General features: G+C 36.5%; 1 protein-coding gene across 1 annotated transcript; it reads right to left on the reverse strand.

Annotated features, from left to right (window-relative positions):
* Positions 1-16,319: 16,319 nt before the first annotated feature.
* LOC131859589 (DEK domain-containing chromatin-associated protein 4-like) lies at positions 16,320-17,273 on the reverse strand. The gene has a single exon (XM_059213526.1). It carries the CDS (start codon positions 17,271-17,273, stop codon positions 16,320-16,322), a length of 954 nt encoding a protein of 317 aa, XP_059069509.1.
* Positions 17,274-22,652: the final 5,379 nt, after the last annotated feature.

Below are 22,652 nucleotides of genomic sequence, written 5' to 3' on the forward strand. Positions count from 1 at the left end.
ACTATTTTTTTTAAAAATATGATAAGATTAAGGAGGTCAAATCCTTCATGCATGAAATATAGACCTTGATTTTTTTTTTTAAACATAACATAGTGTCTGACACGTGCATCAAAAAATTTATAGTTAGATTTAGTATTTTGACAAATCCTTTGGAAAAAAGATAGTTAAGAGTGAGCACTAGAAGTTGTGTATTTTATTGTAATTTTTTATTTAGTATTTTTTTTATGGTATTGTAAGGGGTCATATGGTTTCTTAAGGGGTCCTAAGACACAATATGACCCCAAAGGACACATTATGACCCATAACAACACTTAAGGGGTCATATGGTGTTCTAAGGGGTCATAGGACACTGTATGACCCCTTTGGACACAATATGACCTCTAACGACACCTAAAAGGTCATATTGTGTCCTAAGGGTTCATATGACACAATATGACCCCTTAGAACACAATATGACCCATAACAACACTGAAGGGATCATATGGTGTCCTACGGGGTCACAGGATACCATATGACCCCTAAGGACAACATACAACCCATAACGACACCTTATGGTGTCATAAGGGGTCATATGGTGTTCCAAGGGGTCATAGGATACAATATGACCCCTAACAACACCTAAAGGGTCATATGGTGTCTTAAGGGGTCAAAAGATACCATATAACCCCTAAACACCATACAACACATAACGACACCATATGGTGTCCTAAGGGGTCATAGGACACAATATGACCCCTTAGGACACAATATGACCCCTAACGACACCATATAACCCTAATGTGGTGCTCTAAGGGATCATGTGGTGTCCTAAGGGGTCTCTCTCTCCCTCCCTACCTTAGGACCCCACATAAAACCACATGACCCTATAACAGCATATGATGTCCTAAGGGGTCAAGATGGCAAGATTCCATTATGATGTTGTAAGGTGGAAAGATGAACCATTATTACAATATAAAAAATAGTACCAATACTACTTACAAGAATTAAAAAACTAGCATGCTCCCCCTCTCTCCCTTCCTCTATACAACATCCCTATCTTTATCTCTTCTTCTCTCCCTCCCCACTCTTTCTCTCTCCCTACCCCCTTTATCTCCCTTAATTTCCCATGCCCCTCCTATCTCTCTCTCCCTCTCTCCCTTCAGACCTTACATAACACCTAATGACTTCATGTGATCCCTTAGCACACTACATGACCCTTTAGGAGCATATGATGTCCTAAGGGGACATATGGTGTCCTAAGGTGGCAAAATGAACCATTATTACAATATAAAAAGTAGTACTAATACTGCTTACAAAAATAACAAACCAGCATGCTTCCCTTCTCTCCCTTCCTCCATACCCCATCCATATACAAATTCAACTTGGTAAACAACTTCTTTATCTGAAAATTGGCTGCAAGCCTTGCAAGTTGTTTATAATTGGTAAAAATTTCATTATCACCCACTTTTCTTGTGTAGAGAAAATTCATAAACACTTTCAATATTTCTCCTCCTACATCCTCCACTATCACTTCTACTCTTCCGTTCTCCATGAAACCTGCAACCTGAAACACAATACTTTCTCCTCCCACCTCTTTCATCAGTATATTTTATTTACCCATCTCATTATATACCACTTGGAACGTAATAATCTTATCTCCCACCTCCTTTATCACAATCACTCCTTTCTTTTGAACCATCAGATCCCCTTCAAACATGGCCCGAAAAACATCTAACTTGTTCACTTGCCAATATATTATAAAACAAAAGACAATGGAATGTCCTTAATCCGATCTCTCTCTCCCCTCTCTCCCCCCTCTCTCTCCCTCTCCCTCCCTCACTTTTCCATCCTCTCTCTCTCTCTCTCTCTCTCTCTCTCTCTCTCTCTCTCTCTCTCTCTCTCTCTCATGATGTTGGTTTGTTCCCATGATGAATGAAATCAAATCTAGTCTATCTTGCAACTTTGCATTTGCAACAAGTGAAAAATGCTACCATTTTAAAATGGCTTTGATGATCAAAAACCGAGATAGGTCATTGTAGAAGAGCCTCATGTGACCCTATAGGTTCAAACATATTTATCATATGTGTCCTGGATTGCGAGAAACTGTTAGTTAAAGTTTGACAATTTTTTGGACTCAAGGCACTTGAGAGATTGCACCGGTAGGGTATGGCTCTCGACATTCTGACGCGTTGGGAGGCACAATAGAAGAATGCCTGGCAGAAACCTACCCACCCAGATGTGCTCGTGTTGTTGGTTTGTTCTCACGGTGAAACTTTGACAACATTGACAACTTTGCCAACAACTGAGCAACTTTTACATCTTTTATCCAAATGACCCCAAACTTTCACAAATGACTTCAAATGATCATTAATCATCCCAAATTACCTTATTTAGATAAAACAAATGGAAAACATGACAAAAAGAAAAATTTGACCATTGTGAGAATGAGGGTGCTCTCACACCACTCACATTGACAAATATAAACGAAAAGAATCAAAAGCATCCAGTGATCATTACCATGGATCAAATTTGACCATTACCATTGAATTTTATTTTGATTGAGACAAGGAGCTTTGTAGGGTTAATTCAATATTTTATAAAGGTTATCAAATCATATTCCACAATTGCAATGCTTTATATCATAAATTTTTGTTGTTTATATTCATATTGTTGATTACATAGGCAAATATTCATTATAATTTCTAAAAGGGAAACCACCAAATACACCGAATAGTTTGAGCAAAAATTAAACTTATCAATTATAAATTATCATTCTTATATATCAAAATGCACAATAATCAACACAATGAACAAATTCTATATGTATCGAATATGCCTATCAATATCAATGAAATGCACAATAATGAACACAATACACATTTATTGGATCGAATATCAACATTTATATATATTAAAAAAGACATATATGCCAAGCTAATACAAATTTTACAAAAATATGGCATATGCCATGTCCAAATCGATATATAATTAAAATGTAGAATATATCTACATGAATTGGCCACTCAATGATCACAACTAACACTATATGATCCTATACTTGTGGTGGATCATCAAAATCAAGCCTCTTTGATGCAATACATGCGGCTCTGTAGATGGCTGCACAACCACAATTCAAAAGCCAAGTTAGAATCATTTTGTAGAAAATAGTTCATGATTATCAACATAACTATGCAGTTAACCATAATTTCTTTGCAATTGAAATGTAGATTACCTCATTTGTTGATCTAGGATCTATTGTCTTCTTTGTCTTCTCCTTGTCAGTCTTAGGTGTTTTCTTGAACACAAACTTCAAAGAATCCAAGTTATGGCCGAACTATGAAGGGGCCTATTGTAGATTAAATATAATTAATACAATGCACTAGCATATATAGATCTAAAACACTAAAAATATACAATATAGAGAACAAAAGTGTATCGGAGCCTCAAATGATTCTCCAATAGACCAAGGAGTTCTCGCCATTGATGGAGCAGATATGACTATTACCTATACGAGAAAATGATTAAAGATTAAAAATATAATTAATATAATGATAAGTATTGTAGGTTAAATATAATTAATACAATATATTAAACAAAAGTGTACTGGAGCCTAAGATGCTTCTCCAGTACACAGAGGAGGGCTCACCATTGATGAAGCAGCTATGGATATTTCTTGTATGAAAAATAATAAGATTATAATTTATCACAAGTTCACATGTACATGTGCATATAATCATCAAATCAAGAAAATAAAGTAGAGATACATACCTCTGCCCTCTCTCGATCCTCAGGCGTATCAAGTGCATTCAATAATTCTACAAAGCCTAATGGACGCTTTATATAAAACAGACAAAAAACACTAAGACACAGAGGGGGTACCTTCACACATTTAGGCATTGTCGAGGATTTCTTTCGCTGAGGATGAGGCCTATACATAGAGGGGGTACCCTAAAATAAACAAAATTAACACAAGAGATATTAGTAGATAATATTAAACACAATTTAAAAAATCTAAAATTAAATGACTTGCATATTCCATCAAAAGGATACATAAAATAAGGTGTACAAAATATGATACCACATAGCTTTGTAGGCCAAAATCGATCACTTAGAACATGACATCATCAATGTGGGACATTCAATCCCCTGTTAATGCCTATAAAACAAAAAATTGTCAAGCATTAAAGAGAGTTAGTATATCTTATAATGTTTTTTGAATTGGAAGTACTATTCTATTTTAACATGTTACAAAATTTATACCTTAGGCGTTGAAGTTGCAGCTGCGATAATTGCAGGAGGAATATTAGATGGTGTATTTACACCTGTTGCTGCATCCTGAAATGCATATTATTTGTATCAATTTAAATTGATCTATAAATAAAAATTCATTTACAATTATAAATTTTAAGTGATTGATAAATACAATGTTATGAATTCAAATCAACACACCTGTGTCTGCGGCTGACTAGCAAACAACATGTCCATCAATTCATCTGTTAGTGCCATATCCTCAGTCATGCAAGTCTGACATCTACTCTTGCAAATTGTGCACAAATGGGACGTGGAACCATCTGCACTAGCCTTGACATCCATCCATGTGTATATGCCCGAGCAAGTGGGACACACATGCTCAATGGGCTGACAAACGCCAACTGCCTTAGTTAATGGATCATCGTCTGAGCCAAGAGGGTGTGCTAACTGTGTCCCATGCTAGATGATCACATCAGTCAATGTTATGACCGTCTAAAGAGTCTATCGCTCCATCGACTCTTTTAGGGCTACTGGGAGCCTCACATGCACCTTGGGTTTGGGTGCTAGGGGGAGACGACTTAGTGGGTCTATTACTCTATAGGCTCCAGGTCTATCTTGGGCAGAGCCACCACCTTTACCATGGAACTCTCTCATATCAAAATAATTAGGCCACTCATTGAGGACAAACTCACAATATATTTTCCTCAAAAAATATAATGGAACCTTAAAAATACTACAAGGTGGTTCATCAAAGACCATCCACCACCTATTCAAAATATTGTTCATTTTCACATTTGTACACCAATGTATGGAAAACCTCTTTGCATTAAGAGGTAAGGACTCACCAGTTCTAGGATCAACAAAAAGAGCACATATTTGTGCTTTACTTATGTTTTTTATTTTTCACTGCATCATATGATAACACATTAGCATAATAAGTGTGACACCTATCCCTATAGTTTCCCCATTTTGTAATCAGTCCTTTACTGGTTCACCAACATTCTCCATCAATATCTGTTATACCAATCATGCCAACAATCTCCCCCTTTGGCATTAGCAACACCAACATATTCAACTATTAACTTTTTTGTTGCCTTCACTCACTCTTCTTCTGTTGTACTTCATATGTTGGTTTCACTTGCTCAAAACCTTCTCCTCTAGATCATCTTCTCCCCCTTACTATTACAGTTCTTCTCCCCCTTTGACAACAATGCCAAGGGTGCAAATGCATCATCGGTCTTCATTCCTTTTGCCCATTGGATTGATGCATCTTCTGCATCTTAGTTGATCTTATGTAGGGGTCTGACCCCTAATTAACCTCTTAGGTACTCAAAGGTACTCTTCGACAAAGGTTTAGTGAAGATGTGTGCTAACTGCTCTTTTCTTGTCACATATTCCATTCTGAATTGCTTCTCTTGTACTTTTACCTTAGAAAGTGATATTTCAGTTCTATATATTTTTTCCTTGCATGTAACACAAGATTTTTTGAAATATTAATAGCACTAGCATTGTCATAATAAATATTCACCGGTTCAGACATATCTTTCTTAAAACCTTCCAACACATGTTTCATCCAGATTGCATGTGTACAATTCATAGATGCTGCAACATATTCTGCTTCAGATGTTGACTGTGATACACGTCTTCTTTTTACTTGTCCAAGCAACCAATCTACCTCCAAGAAGAAAATCTCCACCGGTAGTGGTTTTTTGGTCATCAACATTGTCTGCCCGATCTGCATCAGTAAACACTTTAAAAGAAAAGCCATCTTTATAAAGATACCATAAACCATTATCCATTGTGCCTTTCAAATATTTGAATTTCCTTTTCACCGCTACCAAGTGAGTCTCCTTGGGATCTTTCTGAAATCTAGCAACCAATCCAACAACATGTGCAATATCCAGTCTACTGTGAACAACATAATTCAACTTACCAATCATGGACCTATATTCTTATTCATCTAAAGAGAGTGAAACATCCTATTTAGACAATTTACAACTTGTCACCATCGGAGTACCAACCGGTTTACAATCTTCAATGCCCAAAGTTTTCAATACTTCTTTTACATATTTACTCTAATAGATAAATATTCCATCATCCAGTTGTTGGACCTACAACCCAATGAAAAATTTGATCTCACCAATAAGAGACATTTCAAATTTTTTCATCTCCTCAACAAAAGCCATGCATAAATCGTCATCACCACCAAAATTTATATCATCAACAAAAACTTCTATTATAAACATTCTGTCTCCATTAGTCTTCAAATATATGTTACTGTCCTCACTGGTAGGCTGGAATCCTATCTTGATCAAATGTCTATGCAATCTTTCAAACCATGCTCTCGGTGCTTGCTTCAAACCATATAGTGCCTTGTGCAATTTGCAAACCATATTTTCATCTTCAGTTAATGCAAATCTATCCAGTTGTTCTATATATACTTCTTCTTCTAGGATACCATTCAAAAAAGTTGATTTAACATCCATCTAATATACCTTAAGTCCTTTAAAAGAAGCAAAGGTAAGTAACATTCTTACACCTTCCAATATTGCCACTAGTGCAAATGTTTCACCATAATCTTTTCCTTCTTCTTGTGCATAGCCTTTGCATACAAGTCTTGCCTTATTCCTTACAACCTTGCCATCTTTGTTTAACTTGTTTCTAAAAACTCATTTTGTACCTATATCATTCTTGTCCTCCGGTCTGGGAACAAGTGTCCAGGTCTTCTTTTTCTCTAGATCTGATCCAATTCCTCATTCATAGCATTAATCCAGTCATCATCCTTCAATGCCTCTCTTACCATTTTAGGCTCAATAGTAGAAATCAAACATGAGTTTTCTCTAATTTTCCTCCTTGTTTGTACACCAACATTCTTGTCTCTTATAATTTGGTCTTCCGAATTATTTAATCTAACATACCTTGGTATTACCAGTTCTGGTGTTGTGCCTTCTTCTTCACGTTCATCATCTTATTTATCACTTTCTTCATTTACCGGTTGAGGACCTATTTTTGCATCGTTCTGTTCATCATTCTTCTGCACTTCCGGTTCTATAAACACACGTTTGTCTTCATCATTTTCAGGCTCATATCTACTGGTCTCATCAGGTTTCTTAGAGAATTCATCAAACTTAACATTTACACTTTCAATTTTCTTCTTAGTTATCTTGTTATAACATTTTAATTCTTTACTCTTGGTAGAGTATCCAAGAAAAAGTTGGCAATTGAACTGAACCGGTAATGATTGTTTGCTTGATGCAATTAGTTCATGTATGATTTGTTAAATGATGAGATTTTTGAATGATGACTTAGTTTTATGTTGTCATTGATGGCAACTATGTTTTTATAAGCATCGAAGACTAGAAGTACAATTGGTGGCAGAGACAGTCTCTCATAGAATCGATAATTAGGACTTTAACCGGTAAATTGCAGACAATGTTATATTTTGACAACCGGTATAGGAAATTCATGAAGAGTTGGATGATGTGGTTTTGCAACAATGATGAAGATTAGTAGATTGAATTATGTTCGTGACCGCATGAGCTAATTTGATTAAATGTACGAGATTTAATTGAAAGAGCATATATTTTGATGGACATTTAACCTGTAGTGATGAAAATCACTTAGATCAGTAAACCGACACATGATTTGATTTATTATGTCAGTGGACGACTTATATAAAGCGTGCAATGCAAATTTGTCTAGATTCATTAAACCTAGAAAAGTTTTCAAAGGTTGTAGCCGACTAAATGTTGTTTATAAGATGTGTGATGAGGTATGAAGATGAAAAAAGTGTATCAATAAAGGTATGTAAGAAATCATTTAGCGAATTTTGTATTTGTGATTGTGTGATGGTCAGAGGAGTTCTGATATGAAGTATTGGTGACGCTTTAAAGTTCTGAAGTGGATCTTATTAGACACTAAAGGTGTTAAATAGAGATCATTTGAACTTGTTGTCTCCCTAACAGTTGCAACAAGAAAATCCTCTCACAAGGTCACTCCTAACAAGGTGCGGTAGGATCCTCACAAGTCCGAAGGTTAAATCCTCTAACCAGGTAACACATTAGCTTGTGTTTTTAAATCCCAGTAACTTGGGTAGCTCCTAACTGGGCTAGTCCTAATAGACCTTATTGTTAGCTCTTAATCAGGCCAAGACACTATTAAATAGGTGTGCCCCTAACAGGGTAATTGTAAGACCTTAACCGGTCAGGTCTCTATACTGTAGATAGTGGATCCTTGTGGGTATTAACTCCCACCATGGTTTTTCCCTTTTGGGTTTCCACGTATAAATATCTTGTGTTATTTGGTTTCTATTTTATTGGGTGATTGTATATGTGGTCTTATTTCTTATATGCCTATTGAGTTTTAAGTTGGTGAAATTGATAATTGGATTTGTATTATTTTTACTTGCATTGATTCACGTCCCCTCTCAGTGCCTTATAAGTTCATCAGAAATATCCCTTCATCACACTTAGCATCAAATTTTCCAGTAACATAATCTCTTTTAATAAAACATCTACTCCCAATTTTTTTTAAGTAGCTGACATTAGGAATCTTACCATTCCAAAGTTCATAAGGTGTTTTATCATTACCTTTCTTAACAAGTACCCAGTTCAAAGTATAAACAACTCTACTAACTGCTTCCCTCCAAAACATCTTAGGTACTTCACCTTGTATCAACACTTTTCTAGCAGCTTCTACAATTGTCCTATTCCTTCTCTTAGCAATTCCATTTTGTTGTGGAGTTCTAGGTGCTGACATCTACCTCTTAATTACCTGTTCATCACAAAACTTCACAAACTTATCAAAAGTGAACTCACCTCTCTGGTCAGATCTCAAACATCTCAAACTTCTCTCAATTTTTTTTTTCAACTAAAGCTTTAAATGCCTTGAATTTACTGAAAGCCTTAGACGTTTCTCTTTGAAAAGTTACCCACATCATCTTTCAAAAATCATCAGTAAAGATCATAAAGTACTTATCATCGTAATAGCTTCTAGTCCTCATAGGACCACATAGATCAGTGTGAACTAAATCAAGGATATGCTCTGAAGAAATTTTTTTACTCTTAAAAGATATAGAAGTCATCTTACCCATCTGATAGTCCTTGCACAACACATTGTCCGATTTCACAAGTTGGGACATACCTCTCACAATTCTTGATTTGCTAACCTTTATCAAATTGTCAAAGTTCACATGAGAAAACCTCTCATGCCATAACCAGTTGTCTTCAATCTTATCCACCAAACAATTAATCACATTAGTATTCAAATGAAAAAGATTACCTCTAGTCTTCTTTCCAGTAGCAATCAACTCTCCTTTACTTCCAAGGATCCTACACACTCTACTCTTAAATTCAAGATGATATCCTTTATCATTTAATTGTCCAAGGCTTGGTAAGTTATGTTTTAATCCATCTACCCAAAAGACATCATCTGCATTACTTTTCCCATTCAATGAAATATACCTGTTACCTTTAACCATGCAGGGTGAGTTGTTACGAAACCTTACCACACCACCATCAAATTTTTCAAAAAATATGAACTTGTTTCTATCTCTGTTCATGTGGTGTGAGCAACCACTATCTATTATCCATTCATCACTGCTATCCATGTGTGATACCAGGGCTTTTTCATCAGTCAAATATTCCTTCACAAGAACAAAGAAAATTTCCTCATTGTCCTCCTTAGATTCCTCATTTGTCACACCTTCATCCACTACAACATAGCAATGTTTCTTTCCTTTTCCTTTAAATTTCTTGAACTTTTCCTATTTATCACCATTAGGACAATTTGCAGCAATGAGTCCAATCTTATTGCAAGAAAAACACTTCAGAGGAAGCTTACCTTTGTACTTGTTGGTGCCTTTAGGAAATATTTTAGCCAATAGTGCCTCAAGTTCCATTAGATGATCTTTGTCATCACCATCTCCTCTGATACCACCATGACTAGACCTGCAGTCATGATTATGACCAATAAGGGAATCAACAATAACTTTATCTTTAGAAACATATCTCAATTCTTGTATTGCAGATACCCTAATAGCATATTGTGGTAAGAGAGTTCTAAGAATCTTACTAACAAAAGTATCATCTTCAATTTTAACTTCGGCACTCTTAATACCACCTGCAACTTCCTTAATCCTTTGTATATATTGTGTTATATTCTCACCATCAAATATTCTCATATCATCAAATTTACCTCTTAAAATTTCTTCCTAGCCCTTTGTACATGTTCATCACCTCCATAAATTACTTCTAATTTCTCCCATACTTAGAATCCAGTCTCTAATCCATGAACATCTATATACTCAAAGTCAGACAAAGTACTTACAATTGCTTCAAGTGCATGGATTTTTTCTTGGTCCTTCTTAAGTTGATCAAGTGTCAAGCGACTGGTAGTAGGAGCCATGTACTTGTTTGTCACATGATGCCAAAACTAAGAACCCATTCCTTTGATATATATCTTCATCTGATCACTCCATATCTAGTAGTTGTCCTTGGTAAACTTGGGACCCTCCTTCTTCTTCATCTTCCTTGGGATCTTTTCCTCGAGGTGTTAGGCTTCTGCACACAAAGAACCTAATGCTCTGTTTCCAATTGTTAATCTGAGAGGATCCGGTTAAAACTAAGAGAGGGGGGGGGTGAGTCAGTATTAACAACAATTCTTAACTTGAAACTTAAAATAATAAAACTTCATTCAAATTAATTACAAACCAGTAATAAACTATTTACCAGTATGAGTAATCACTGATAACCAACTATTAAACTAATTTATCAGAACTGCTCATTAAGTGTTAATCAACATGCATAAATTGAAAGTAAATTAGATCAACACATCAGAAACATTCACCATATGAACACAGGGATTTTCACATGGAAACCCAAATAGGGAAAAAACCATGGTGGGAATTGGTACCCACAAGAATTGTGGACTCTTTTGGAATGCGCCCTGTTAGGAGCTTACAATGATGCCATGTTAGGAGAAAACCCTATCAGGAGTCACTCGGTTAAGGGATTACTATGATGAGCCATGTTAGGAGCTTTGCCCAGTTAGAAGCAACCTTGCAAGAGGATTTAAGACTCAGATGTTGAGCTACCTGGTTAAGGGATTTACAATTTAAGGCCTATTAGGACCTACCCTATGCTCTTCGTTGTTTCCCAAGAAATTCCATCCTTAATCGCTCCAAAATAACAACTTATCTTTTCACACAGGTTGTTCCACACCACCATCAACATTTGAACATGATATAAATCACCGCCAAACTATAAAACATCATTGGTTAAAAGAATTTGTTACTGGTTCTAAAACCCTTCTTAAACCCTACAGAAAATACAACAGAAATCATAAGCATGACTTCCGCTAATCAAAACATGATGTGTTTCCAATCAGAGATACATTATAATTATACAAATACATGTTCCAAACCACAACACTTGAGTCATCACCAATCTCTAGAACCAATGAAAACGTTCCCACGTTTACCCGTTAAGGTCCTAATTCCCAGTTCATTGTCTTTATTACCGGCAAGGCATTTCCGGTAGACCCAAAAGATTTAGATGACAAAATAAACATGAAAAACATAGTTGCCACATAGTTTACCATCAATGACAAGAAAAATAACTTATCAAATTCATTAAGCCAATAATATCAATCTCTTCATCACTATCATTACCATTAGTCCTTTACTGGTTCACCAACATTTTCCATCAATATCAGTTATGTCAATCATGCCAACAATTTTCAATCTATTAATTATTCTAGTTATTTTAGTAGTGTTTTGCCCTAACTGATTAAGAAAATCTTCCTATGTAGCTGTTGTAAGGTCTAAAAGAGGAGCTGGAGGTGTATCATGATGGTTTTGATGTGGGTTTTGAGGTGCATCTTGTTGTGGTTTTGGATTTATCTGAATCTAATATTGGTAACAAAAAATTAAAAAACTAGTCAAAATCAATGAATTCAAATTGAAAACGTAAATAAAATTTATCAAATGTGCCAAAAAACCAAAAAAAAGTATAACCGACCTCTTTCCATAGCATTTGGGTGTGAAAATATAGAGCCCATGCATGGTTTGTAACCCAAAAACCCTTCGAACTCACTCTCGGCCGCGGTAGGAAATAATAACAGTCGATAGTCAATTTTTTTTTATTGATAGGGATTGTGTATGCGGTCCTTTAGGAACCATAACCATGTACACGGTCTTATTTCCCAAAGGACCGTGTTCGTGGTTTTTTCCCTTTAGCCTCAAGCACAATGAACCTAATCGTGTACGGGGTTTTTTTTAATTTTAAAATTGTAAACGCGGTTGCTGTTTTTAAAAAAAAAATTGGGTGTGTTTCCACTTTTTTGGATATCATCTTGGTGCGCACACTCATACCATAGTCTTCTTCATAAGGAGGCATTTTCATGGGTAGGCTACCATTGGAAAAGGTTCTCTACCAAATTTGGCAAGGGTCCTTGCCACCCTAACAACCCCTAAAATTTCCTCCAATAGTCATTGGAAAAAGCACATTGAAGAAAATGGTGGTCAATTAATTCATTGGCATTTTTGTAAAATGGGCATCAGAAGGGACCCATGAAACCCAAACGCTCCAATCGGTCTCCTATGAGTATATGTTTCCTCAAAACTAGTCATGTGAAAGCACTAGCTTTCAGGAGGATAAACTTTTTCCATAGCAGTTTTCATGGCCAATCACATTTGCCATTATCAATTTGTGAGACCGCATACCCAAGGTTTGTGGAATAGTCATCTATCTTTATCGCATAAAATATAATGTTTTCATCTGCAAAATTGATAATTATTTGGTGCTTGTCCAGCTCCTCCATCAATATTTTCCTTATATCATTTCCTAAAATTTTGAAGCACTTCCACTGGAACGTCGACCTATTATCGTTCCACTCAATATCCATGAAATAAAAAAATCGTAGTTCCATATTCCTCTTTTGTAAATTGAAGGACATCTTGAAGACCTTCAATAGATGACACTGGAACATATCCATTCCATGAATCGTGCCAAAAGAGGGCCGTTTTCCCATTGCCTACTTTCCACGATAGGTGGTCAATCATTAATTGTTTGCATTTGCACATAAAGCTCCAAATGGATGACCCTTTGGGGGGGATTAGCAATAATCAATATTCTTGAAGTATTCATCTCATCCAAATATCCGAGCCTTAACAATTTGCTCCATAATGCCTGAGGGTTCTAAGACATGCATCAAATCAGTTTGGTAACAAGAGACTAGTTCAAGAGCTGGATATCCCTAACCACAATGCAACCCTCTTCTTTTCTCTTTGTCACATCTTCCCATGTGATGAGTGATATGCCATGGGATTCATTTGTGCCTTCCCATAAGAACCGCCTTTATTGGGTTGTGTTGGAATCAATGAAGACTGGGAGGGGGGGTGAATCAGTGTTCTACAATTCACAAACTTATTAAATGGATTCTTAAACCACCAGATGCATAAGAATGAAAGTAAAGTGTAGAAATATAAACCAATCAGCCACAATACCATAACACCAGATTTTTTATGTGGAAGCCTGGAAAGGGAAAAACCATGGTGGGATTGGAAACCACAATATTATTATACTTTGATCAAGAGTATGATAATATTACAAAAGGGGAATGCACTTGCATTCAGGCACACTGTCTAGATCTCACTGCTCAAATACAAAAGAGGGCTACAACCTAGAGGAAGGCTCACTACCTTACAAATGACTATAATTGATTACAAGTATGACTGAACTGAATAATATCATCTACATATGCCAAATAGGAGTTCCGATTAGGCTCAATTTGACTTATGCAACTATTTTGTTTATTTGCTCTATTTTGCTACACTGTCATATACTGGAGCACCATATCAGCAATCACACTCACAAAACTTCGCACAATCGCTCATACAATATTCACACTCATACCATATCTCAAGATGTTCAAACAAAACAGTCTTATATATCTGCATTGCCAAAATAGATCAATTACCATGCCAGCTTGCAAAAAATGCATAACACGCAACATGAAACATGCACTAACAAGTTGGATCAATTCATTCACAAAACCTTATGCATACCTAAACAAGATGACAACAAGATTCACACATGTCGGCTTTGATGAACTTATAAGGCACTAAGAGGGGGGTGTGAATCAATGCAAGTAAAAACAATACGAATCTGATTATCAATTTCACCAACTTAAAACTCAATAGGCATATAAGAAATAACACTAAGTATGCAATCACCACATAAAGCATAAACCACATGACACAAGAGTTAGGGGCACACCTGGTTAGAAGTGCCTAAGCGTGGTTAAGAGCTATACAATAAGGCCTGTGAGGACTAGCCCTGTTAGGAGCTACTAATTTACTAGGATTTGCAAACACAAGTTAATGTGTCACCTGGTTAGAGGATTTAATGATCAGACCTATTAGGATCCCATTGCACCCTGTTAGGAGTGACCTTGTGAGAGGATTTTCTTGCTATAACTGTTAGGGAGACAACAAGTACAAATGATCTCAGTATAACACCTTTAGTCTCTAATAAGATCCACTTCAGAACATTACAACATCACATATACTTCATCTTTGAACTTCGTTGATCACCTCACAATCAGAAATACACAATTCACTAATGATTTCTTACACATTCAAGCTCATACTCATAACCGACTTCAAACCTCATCACATATTTTAAAAATCATCATTAGGTTGGCTAGAACCATGTTACAATTTTCTAGGTTCAATGTATCTAGACAATCTTGCAATTTATGCCTTAGTTATGTCGGCCACCGACATAACAAATCCAATTATGTGTCGTTCTACCAATCTAAGTGATTTTCATCAGTATTGGTTAAGTCTCAGTCAGAATACCTGCTCTGTCAATCAGATCTCATTCATCTGATCGAATCTGCACATGTGGTCACAAATATATCTTCATTTGATAGTCTTCAATGCTGCTGCAAAACTGCATCATCTCATTCTTCATGAATTTCACGTACCGGTTGTCAGAATGTAACACTCTCAGTCTTTTACCGATTGAAGTCCTAATTACCAGTTATGATGAAAATTGTCTTTGCTAACCAGTTAAGCCTTGTCAGTTGAATAGTAGGACTTAGATGACTTAAAGAAACATAGTTTCCATCAATGACAACATATAACATATTCATCAAACAACAATCTAATTTCTTTTCAAAACAAACATATATCGGTTGCAATGCATTACTGGTTCGGATCAAATTATCAAATGCCAACATTGTCCCCCTTTAGCATTGATGACAACACTTAAGAAAATTTTGTCCACTAAGTGTGCAACATAAAAATTGTCTATCTCAACTACTACTCCCCCTTAATCTGACATTACATACAAAATTTTGACTCTTAAACTACTACTCCCCCTTTGATAACAATGCCAAGTAAAGAAGTAAAATACATGAAAGATATATATATTTTACATCAAAATTTTCATCAGATCATTATATATAAAAAAAATTATAGTCATAGAGTCATAATGTCTATTACAAAGCAATTTTTGAGAATGCATTGGCAAAATTGATCTTCAACTGCTTGAGATCATTAGTCCAAGTCTCTAATAGTGTACTAGTTATCTCAATATGTGTCTTTAGTTGAGCTTGCAATTCCTCCATAGCATCTACTGTACTCATCTCTGGAGTAGCCAAAATTGCTTCTGAGCCTCTGTAAGCTCTTTGAAGAATTTCCACCTTTGAAAATAGTTGAGTTTGGAGTGCCTTCAAGGATTTGATTTGTTTAGCCTTCTCAAGGTCATACATCTCAAGTTTATGTTGAAGTCCTTCAACTAATCTGCCAAAATAAATAGTTGATTCCTTCAATGGTCTAAATGTTTCACTTAGGATTTCAAGCTCTTTCTCAACCTCTTCCCTTTTCACCTTTAGATCAACACAAAATAAGAAAAATTTGGAAACAGTAGCCAAAATATTACCTTCAGTTTCCAATTCAGTTTTCAACAAATCTTTATTTACCATTAGAGCTACCTTGCCTTTGAAATACCTTTGTCTATTTCAACCCTTAATTGTTCTAACCTTTTCTTCTTATAATCTTTTTCAATAGAAATGTATGTTACCTATTCAAAGGTTTTAAGTTGATCATCGACATCAACAACTAACTGACCAAGCTTGTCCATCGGAGTAACAAGATTCTCAATATCAGTCTTCAGTAGGAGACTAGACAAAATTTCAACTTTTGTCCTCAAGGTCTCTGCTTCCTTTCGTTGTTCCTTTAGTGTCTTCTTATGTGCTCTAGATTGCATGGCTTGTGCAATCTCCATTAGTTGTGAGGAACTCAAACTATCCATGTCAATAGGAACTTTAATGCTCATCGAATCATCATCATCATCATTATCATCATCATCAATTATTATTTTCTTCTTTAAACTAGGAGATAATGTATCCTTCTTCTCCTCTTTTTTGTTCTCCTCTTCCTCCTTCTTATCAATCTTCTCCTTTTCTGTCTTTTCTTCTTTTGTGATTACTTTATCCGGTGGTGATTGATCTTCAACATTTTGTTCCTTTGCCGGTGCTTCCTCTGCCTTCTTTTCATCAGTCTTATCCATCTGGTTGTCATCAATAGCAACAATTACATTTATATCTGCATTTACAATTATCGGTTTGGTCTGAGTAATGGTAGACCGTGCATTCACCGGTTGCTCAATTGTGCTTTTGTCTTCTGCTCTCTCTTCTTTGTTTTCAACTTGTTCCTTCTGTTGCTCATGTTGTTCAAACATTTGTACATAAACATCAAAAACATCTATATTATCAGCAGTGTTATCAAAATTATTAGTGGCATCAACATCACTGGTATCATCATCTGGTATAACTACCGGCTTAGTATCAACTAGGTCATCATACAAATACTTTTTATCAAGTTCAAAATCTATGATCTTAACACCTTTATGAAGTTCTTCTAAACTACCTTCCTCAACTTGTTCATCATCTTCTTCATCCAGGATGAGATCTAAAGCCTTCTTGATCAACATCTCGGTCTCCTTCTGGATTGATTCAGTCTCTCCTATTAACATTCTTGTTAATCTCTTCTTGCATCTGAATGACACCTTTGCATTAATCTTTATCTATTCAATTTCTTCTTCACTTGCTTCCGATTGCAAGTGCTTAAAGATATAATCAACAAATTCTGTGTCTTGGCTAATGGCAGCCTGCCATCTTGCATCAATAAGATTATACAAAGAATTTGTAATCTGTCATTGTAGCTCAATGAGGGCTTTGCTAAATTTATTCATACTGAAGATGATTGCATCTTCAATTTCCCTTTGTTGAATTTCAGATAGATGAATAAATAATATATCCAAACCTTTATAGATTTCATAGTCCTTTATTAATTTGACCGTTCTCTTAAAAGATTCTTCTAATGTCAAAGTTTTCTTAGGTGCTTTTCCCTTACCAATTGTTTTTGGCTTCTTAGAACTTCCTTTGAGTGCTCTTTTGTCCTCATCTAATTCAGTAGCCTCTTCATAATTTACCGGTTTGTGGGCTTTCTCTTTTTTCCTCTTACCAGTTTGTACTAGCACAATAGGTGGCTCAAAAAATTTCCCTCTCCTCCAAAACTGTATCTTTGAGGGCTTATCTCTTTGATATTCAATACGTTTCTCCTTGGTTTCTTTTTCCTTTTTCTTCTCGGCTATTTTGGCCTTTGTTGCTCTTGTTTTACTAGTGGGAGTACCGGTTGGTGGATTTGAAGTACCACCTTGTTCTGCCTTGTGCTTTTCTCTAGCTTCTGCTATTTGTTCCTTGGTGAAACCAGCTTGTTCTGCAAATGCTTCCACTTCTTTTATGACTTTCTTATCAATGACCGGTCTCTGAAACGCAAAATGTACTTGCAGTAATTTCTCCTTATAGGTTCCAAATATTTCAATGGTCATATCAACCGGTTGGCTCAAAAAGTGTTTTGCATATGCAATAGGTAGGTCCTTATCAACTTCATATCCCATCGGTAGCACCGATGTAGTCCTAGGGATGTCTGCTTCCATTAATCATGTTTTGGTGTCTACCATGAAACATATTGAGTCTTCATACCGATTTACAACCTCTGTCGGTATACACTCTTTAGTGTGCATTTTCTTCTGCAATTCTTTAAAATATCCCCAAGAAATATTCTCAAACTTATCTTTGATCAACCTGATACTATTATTCATTTGTAGTAGGGCAGGTGTATTGGTTATCCATTGAACATCTCCAATATCAAGGAAAATGTTTTGGAAATAGAAGAACATACCCATAATCAACTATCCAAACTTGAATCTTAGCTTCTTGTCCTTCTTCACGGCTTCTAGATTCGCCATTAATTGACTCCTTAATGCTTCTACCAAGTCCTAGTCCACATTCTCTTTGACCATCTTGTAAGTGGTATGAATAGTTGATGCCGGTATGTTGTTCATTCTACTTGAATAATAGATTTTGTACCTGATCACCATAGAAGCAAATTTGATAGCAGGATCATTGATGTTATTAACAGTCATGGCTCTTCCATTCCATCTAGATCTTGTTAGCTTCTCAACGTCATTTTTAGGCACCGACCTCAACAATGACACTTCACTGGTTGAGCAGAAACCGGTTACTGCATGGATTACTTCCTTTGTTATCTTATGAGGTCTATCCAGCCACATGAATTGATCATGAATCCGGCTTAAAACAAATCTCACTAACTCATTATCAAATTCATCAATGAAGTTGACTGCATGGTGAAACCCTTTGTCGGCAACACTTCTGAATTGTTTTTACAATCTACCCTATTTGTCACGCAATGATCTATATTGCTCATGAATCACTGAAACACCCATGTCTTCCAATTTAGAGTGATAAAATGATCTAACATCTTCTACATGTAGGACTCCATGTGGTACACTAGATAGGGCACCGACAAGGTTTGTTTCCTTTAATTTAAATGGATGTCGCTTAAGCTTTGGTCGTGGCCTCTTAGTCACATTGACAAGGTGAGGAGTATCCATGTTGAAATATGCAAAATCTCTAAGCAAAGAGTACGATTTCTCAGATAAATACTTCTTCTACTTCGGTACTAGGGTTTCAAACGGACGAAACTTTCAAAAGTTTGATCACCGATTCAAACTGTGCTTCCGATCACTTTGGATTGCTGGTAAATAGATTGAATACTATTGGCACACACTTTTCTTTGCTCTGCTCGCTCACCAAACGTTCTCAAGATTGCAAAGTGACAAATGAGTTTTAAAATGTTCTATGCATTTTCTTTTTAACTACTACATTAAATGCTCTTTAACCAACAAAACCCTAAAACACCTTTAAATATTATAAAGCATATTACCAGTTTCCAAAATTATATAATATTTACCGATTATGATCCAAAAACACATGAAAACATCAAAATGCATCAGAATATGCAAATTCAACTTACAGTACTTCATCCAGGGGTTTTTCACAAGATTTGTCGATATACACACCCCAAGTTGTAGAAACAACTTAGTTTGCTAGTAAAGAATTCTCCATAGTGGATGAAGAATTGGATTCCTCAGACAATTTGTCATCACTCTTCTTCTTCCAAATCTTATTCATCTCAGCTCTAGTTTCCTCGACATCTACTGTCATTTTCTCTTTCTGGTCTACAGAGTGATTTACTGGTTGGTTTTTTTGTGTTCTGCAAAACTTAGCAATGTGTCTCAGTTTGTTACAATGATAATATACCATTCTAGATGTTCTTTAGGGTCCTGCATTTCCTCTACTTGTCCTTTTTCTATAGTTTATTGGCACATGGTGATAGCACATAATACAAAGCACAAATCTCAATGCAGAAAACAAGGCAGATATAGGTACAGACTTCAAAAAAATATGAAGTACGACTAGCATGGATTTCAAGAAAAAAATTTGACTAACCCATAAAAAATCCTAAGACAACCTAGAAATCCTTGTGAAAAATCCAGAAAGAATCTGAAATCAGAATTGAAATCCGCTAGCATGAAATTTGAGGCATGAAAATGATGCACCCACAAAATTCTGAAAACAACCCAGTTGAGCTCTCAAAAAACCTACCAAGAATACCCCCCTTTTTGACCACCATCTTTGTGCACTTACCCCTTTTAATCCACAATACAACCTTACACAAATCAAATACTTGTAAAGCACATACAAATGTCGGTAGGAACAGATACCGGTAAACAATACAACTTAACAATTAATCAGATAATCAATGCAAAGAAACCATACCACATAACACCATGATTTGTAGGTGGAAAACTCAGAAAGGGAAAAACCACGGTGGGAAGCCTACCCATAGTTAGATGATACTTCTACAAAAAGTATGTGTTATAATGAGGGGTCTGCACTTGCAAGAAGGCACACTGCCTAGAGCGTACTGCTCATTACAAAAGACTCTCACTAACTACATAGAGGCTACAACCATCTCAAGATAAATGGACAACAATCCAATAGAGTGAACTGCTAGAAATGGCATCTACCATGCTTGATTATAGGCTCGGTTAAGCTCAGTGCCAAAGGACTAAATCCTCTTTTGAATCCAATTCGATCACCAATGATCGATCAACTCCTCTGTTTGAATGATATTACAATATTTGCACAATGCATTCCTTGACCATGACCTTTCCAATAACCATGATGCTTTACAAAAAGTTTCTACCTCTTATTTATACAAACCTTAAGGCCTAAACCGATTAGGTCGGCCACCTAAAGATATTACAATAATATCATTACATAATTCCATATTATAATAATATGCCATGTCGACTTAAGACCAAAACAATAATAAAAAATCCCTAAATCATCTCTCCCTCTCCCCTCTCCTCTCCCTCTCCTCTCCCTCTCCCCTCCCCTCTCCCTCTCTCCCTCTCTTTCCCTCTCCCACCCCCCTCTTCTCTCTCTCTTTCTCTCTCCCTCCTCTCTCTCTCTCTCCTCTCCTCTCTCTCTCTCTCCCTCTCTCTCTCCCTCTCTCTCTCCCCTCTCCTTCCCTCTCTCTCTCTCTCTCTCTCTCTCTCTCTCTCTCTCTCTCTCTCTCCTCTCTCTCTCTCTCTCTCTTTCCTTCCCTCTACCTCTCCCTTTCCCCATGTTCTCTCCCTCTCTCTCCCTCTCTCCCTCTCTCTCCCTGTCCCCTCTAAGAGGGAAGGGAGAGAGAGAGAGAGAGAGAGAGAGAGAGAGAGAGAGAGAGAGAGAGAGAGAGGTAGATGGAGGGAGAGGGAGAGAGAGAGGGAGAGGAGAGGGGAGAGGGAGAGAGAGAGAGGGAAGGAGAGAGAGAGAGAGAGAGAGAGAGAGAGAGAGAGAGAGAGAGAGAGAGAGAGAGAGAGAGAGAAGAGGGGGGTGGGAGAGGGGAGAGGGAGAGGAGGAGGGAGGTAGAGGGAGAGGAGGAGGGAGAGAGAGAGAGAGAGATAGATAGACAGACAAAGAGAGAGGGAAGGAGAGAGAGAGAGAGAGAGAGAGAGAGAGAGAGAGAGAGAGAGAGAGAGAGAGAGAGAGAGAGAGAGAGAGAGAGAGAGAGAGATTCTTTTCTCCATCTCATAAGGACTAGACCGGTTAACATAGGGTCTTTGCCAATTAGTGCTTCTCCGATCATTGAAATTCCTTCTCCAATCACCAATAGTTCTTGGATTCATATGAGGTGTTGGATAATTAGCTCCATACCTGCATTCAATAGATCTATGCCCATACATGTTGCATGTATAACAGTAACCTTCAAATTTTCTAGGCATGTATCTAGTATTAGGTCTATAACCAGTATTAGCATCAGATCTGCTTCTACAAACATTAGCAGTATGTCTTAGTTTATGACAATTAAAACAAACAGGTTTGTAAGTTTTCTTACTGGTAGGTTTCTGAGCCTTAGGAGTTGTTTTACCTTCATGCAAGTTTCTCTTGGTACCGAAAGGTTCTCCTTTCTCAAATGTAATGTATCCTAGCCTAGATGTATCACCATTCATCCTCTGAGATTGGATCTGTTCATCCAACATGGTAGAACTCTTATTGAATTTTGCAAGCTTCTCATTAGCTTCTGCAAGCTCTTTAGTAAGATCTTCATTCTGCTTCATAAGAGTCTCTCTAATAGACATTGTCATATCAAGATCTTCTTTGATTTCTTCTTTCTCTTCTTTCTCCTCATGCCAGTGTGCATAGTGTCGTTCTCTTGATTCATCTTAAAGATCTCATGATCTTTCTCTTTAATCTTGTCTTCAACAATCCTCCTTGCTTCAAGTTTTTGGCTCATCCGGATTGTAAGGGTTTCAAGCTCTCTCCTCAGGTTCATTTTCTCACCATTTAGTTTCTCCACTTCCTCAACCAATGCATCTATGTTAGCCTCATCAGAAGAGATTCTTTTAAAAACCTACAACAATTGTTTAGTTAGTTCTTTCCTTTTAGCTAGTGATGCCTTATACTTGCCTCTTAGGGTTTCTAAAGCTTCCTTGGTT

This window comes from Cryptomeria japonica, chromosome 2 (genome assembly GCF_030272615.1).
Source record: "Cryptomeria japonica chromosome 2, Sugi_1.0, whole genome shotgun sequence".
Taxonomy (NCBI): domain Eukaryota; kingdom Viridiplantae; phylum Streptophyta; class Pinopsida; order Cupressales; family Cupressaceae; genus Cryptomeria; species Cryptomeria japonica.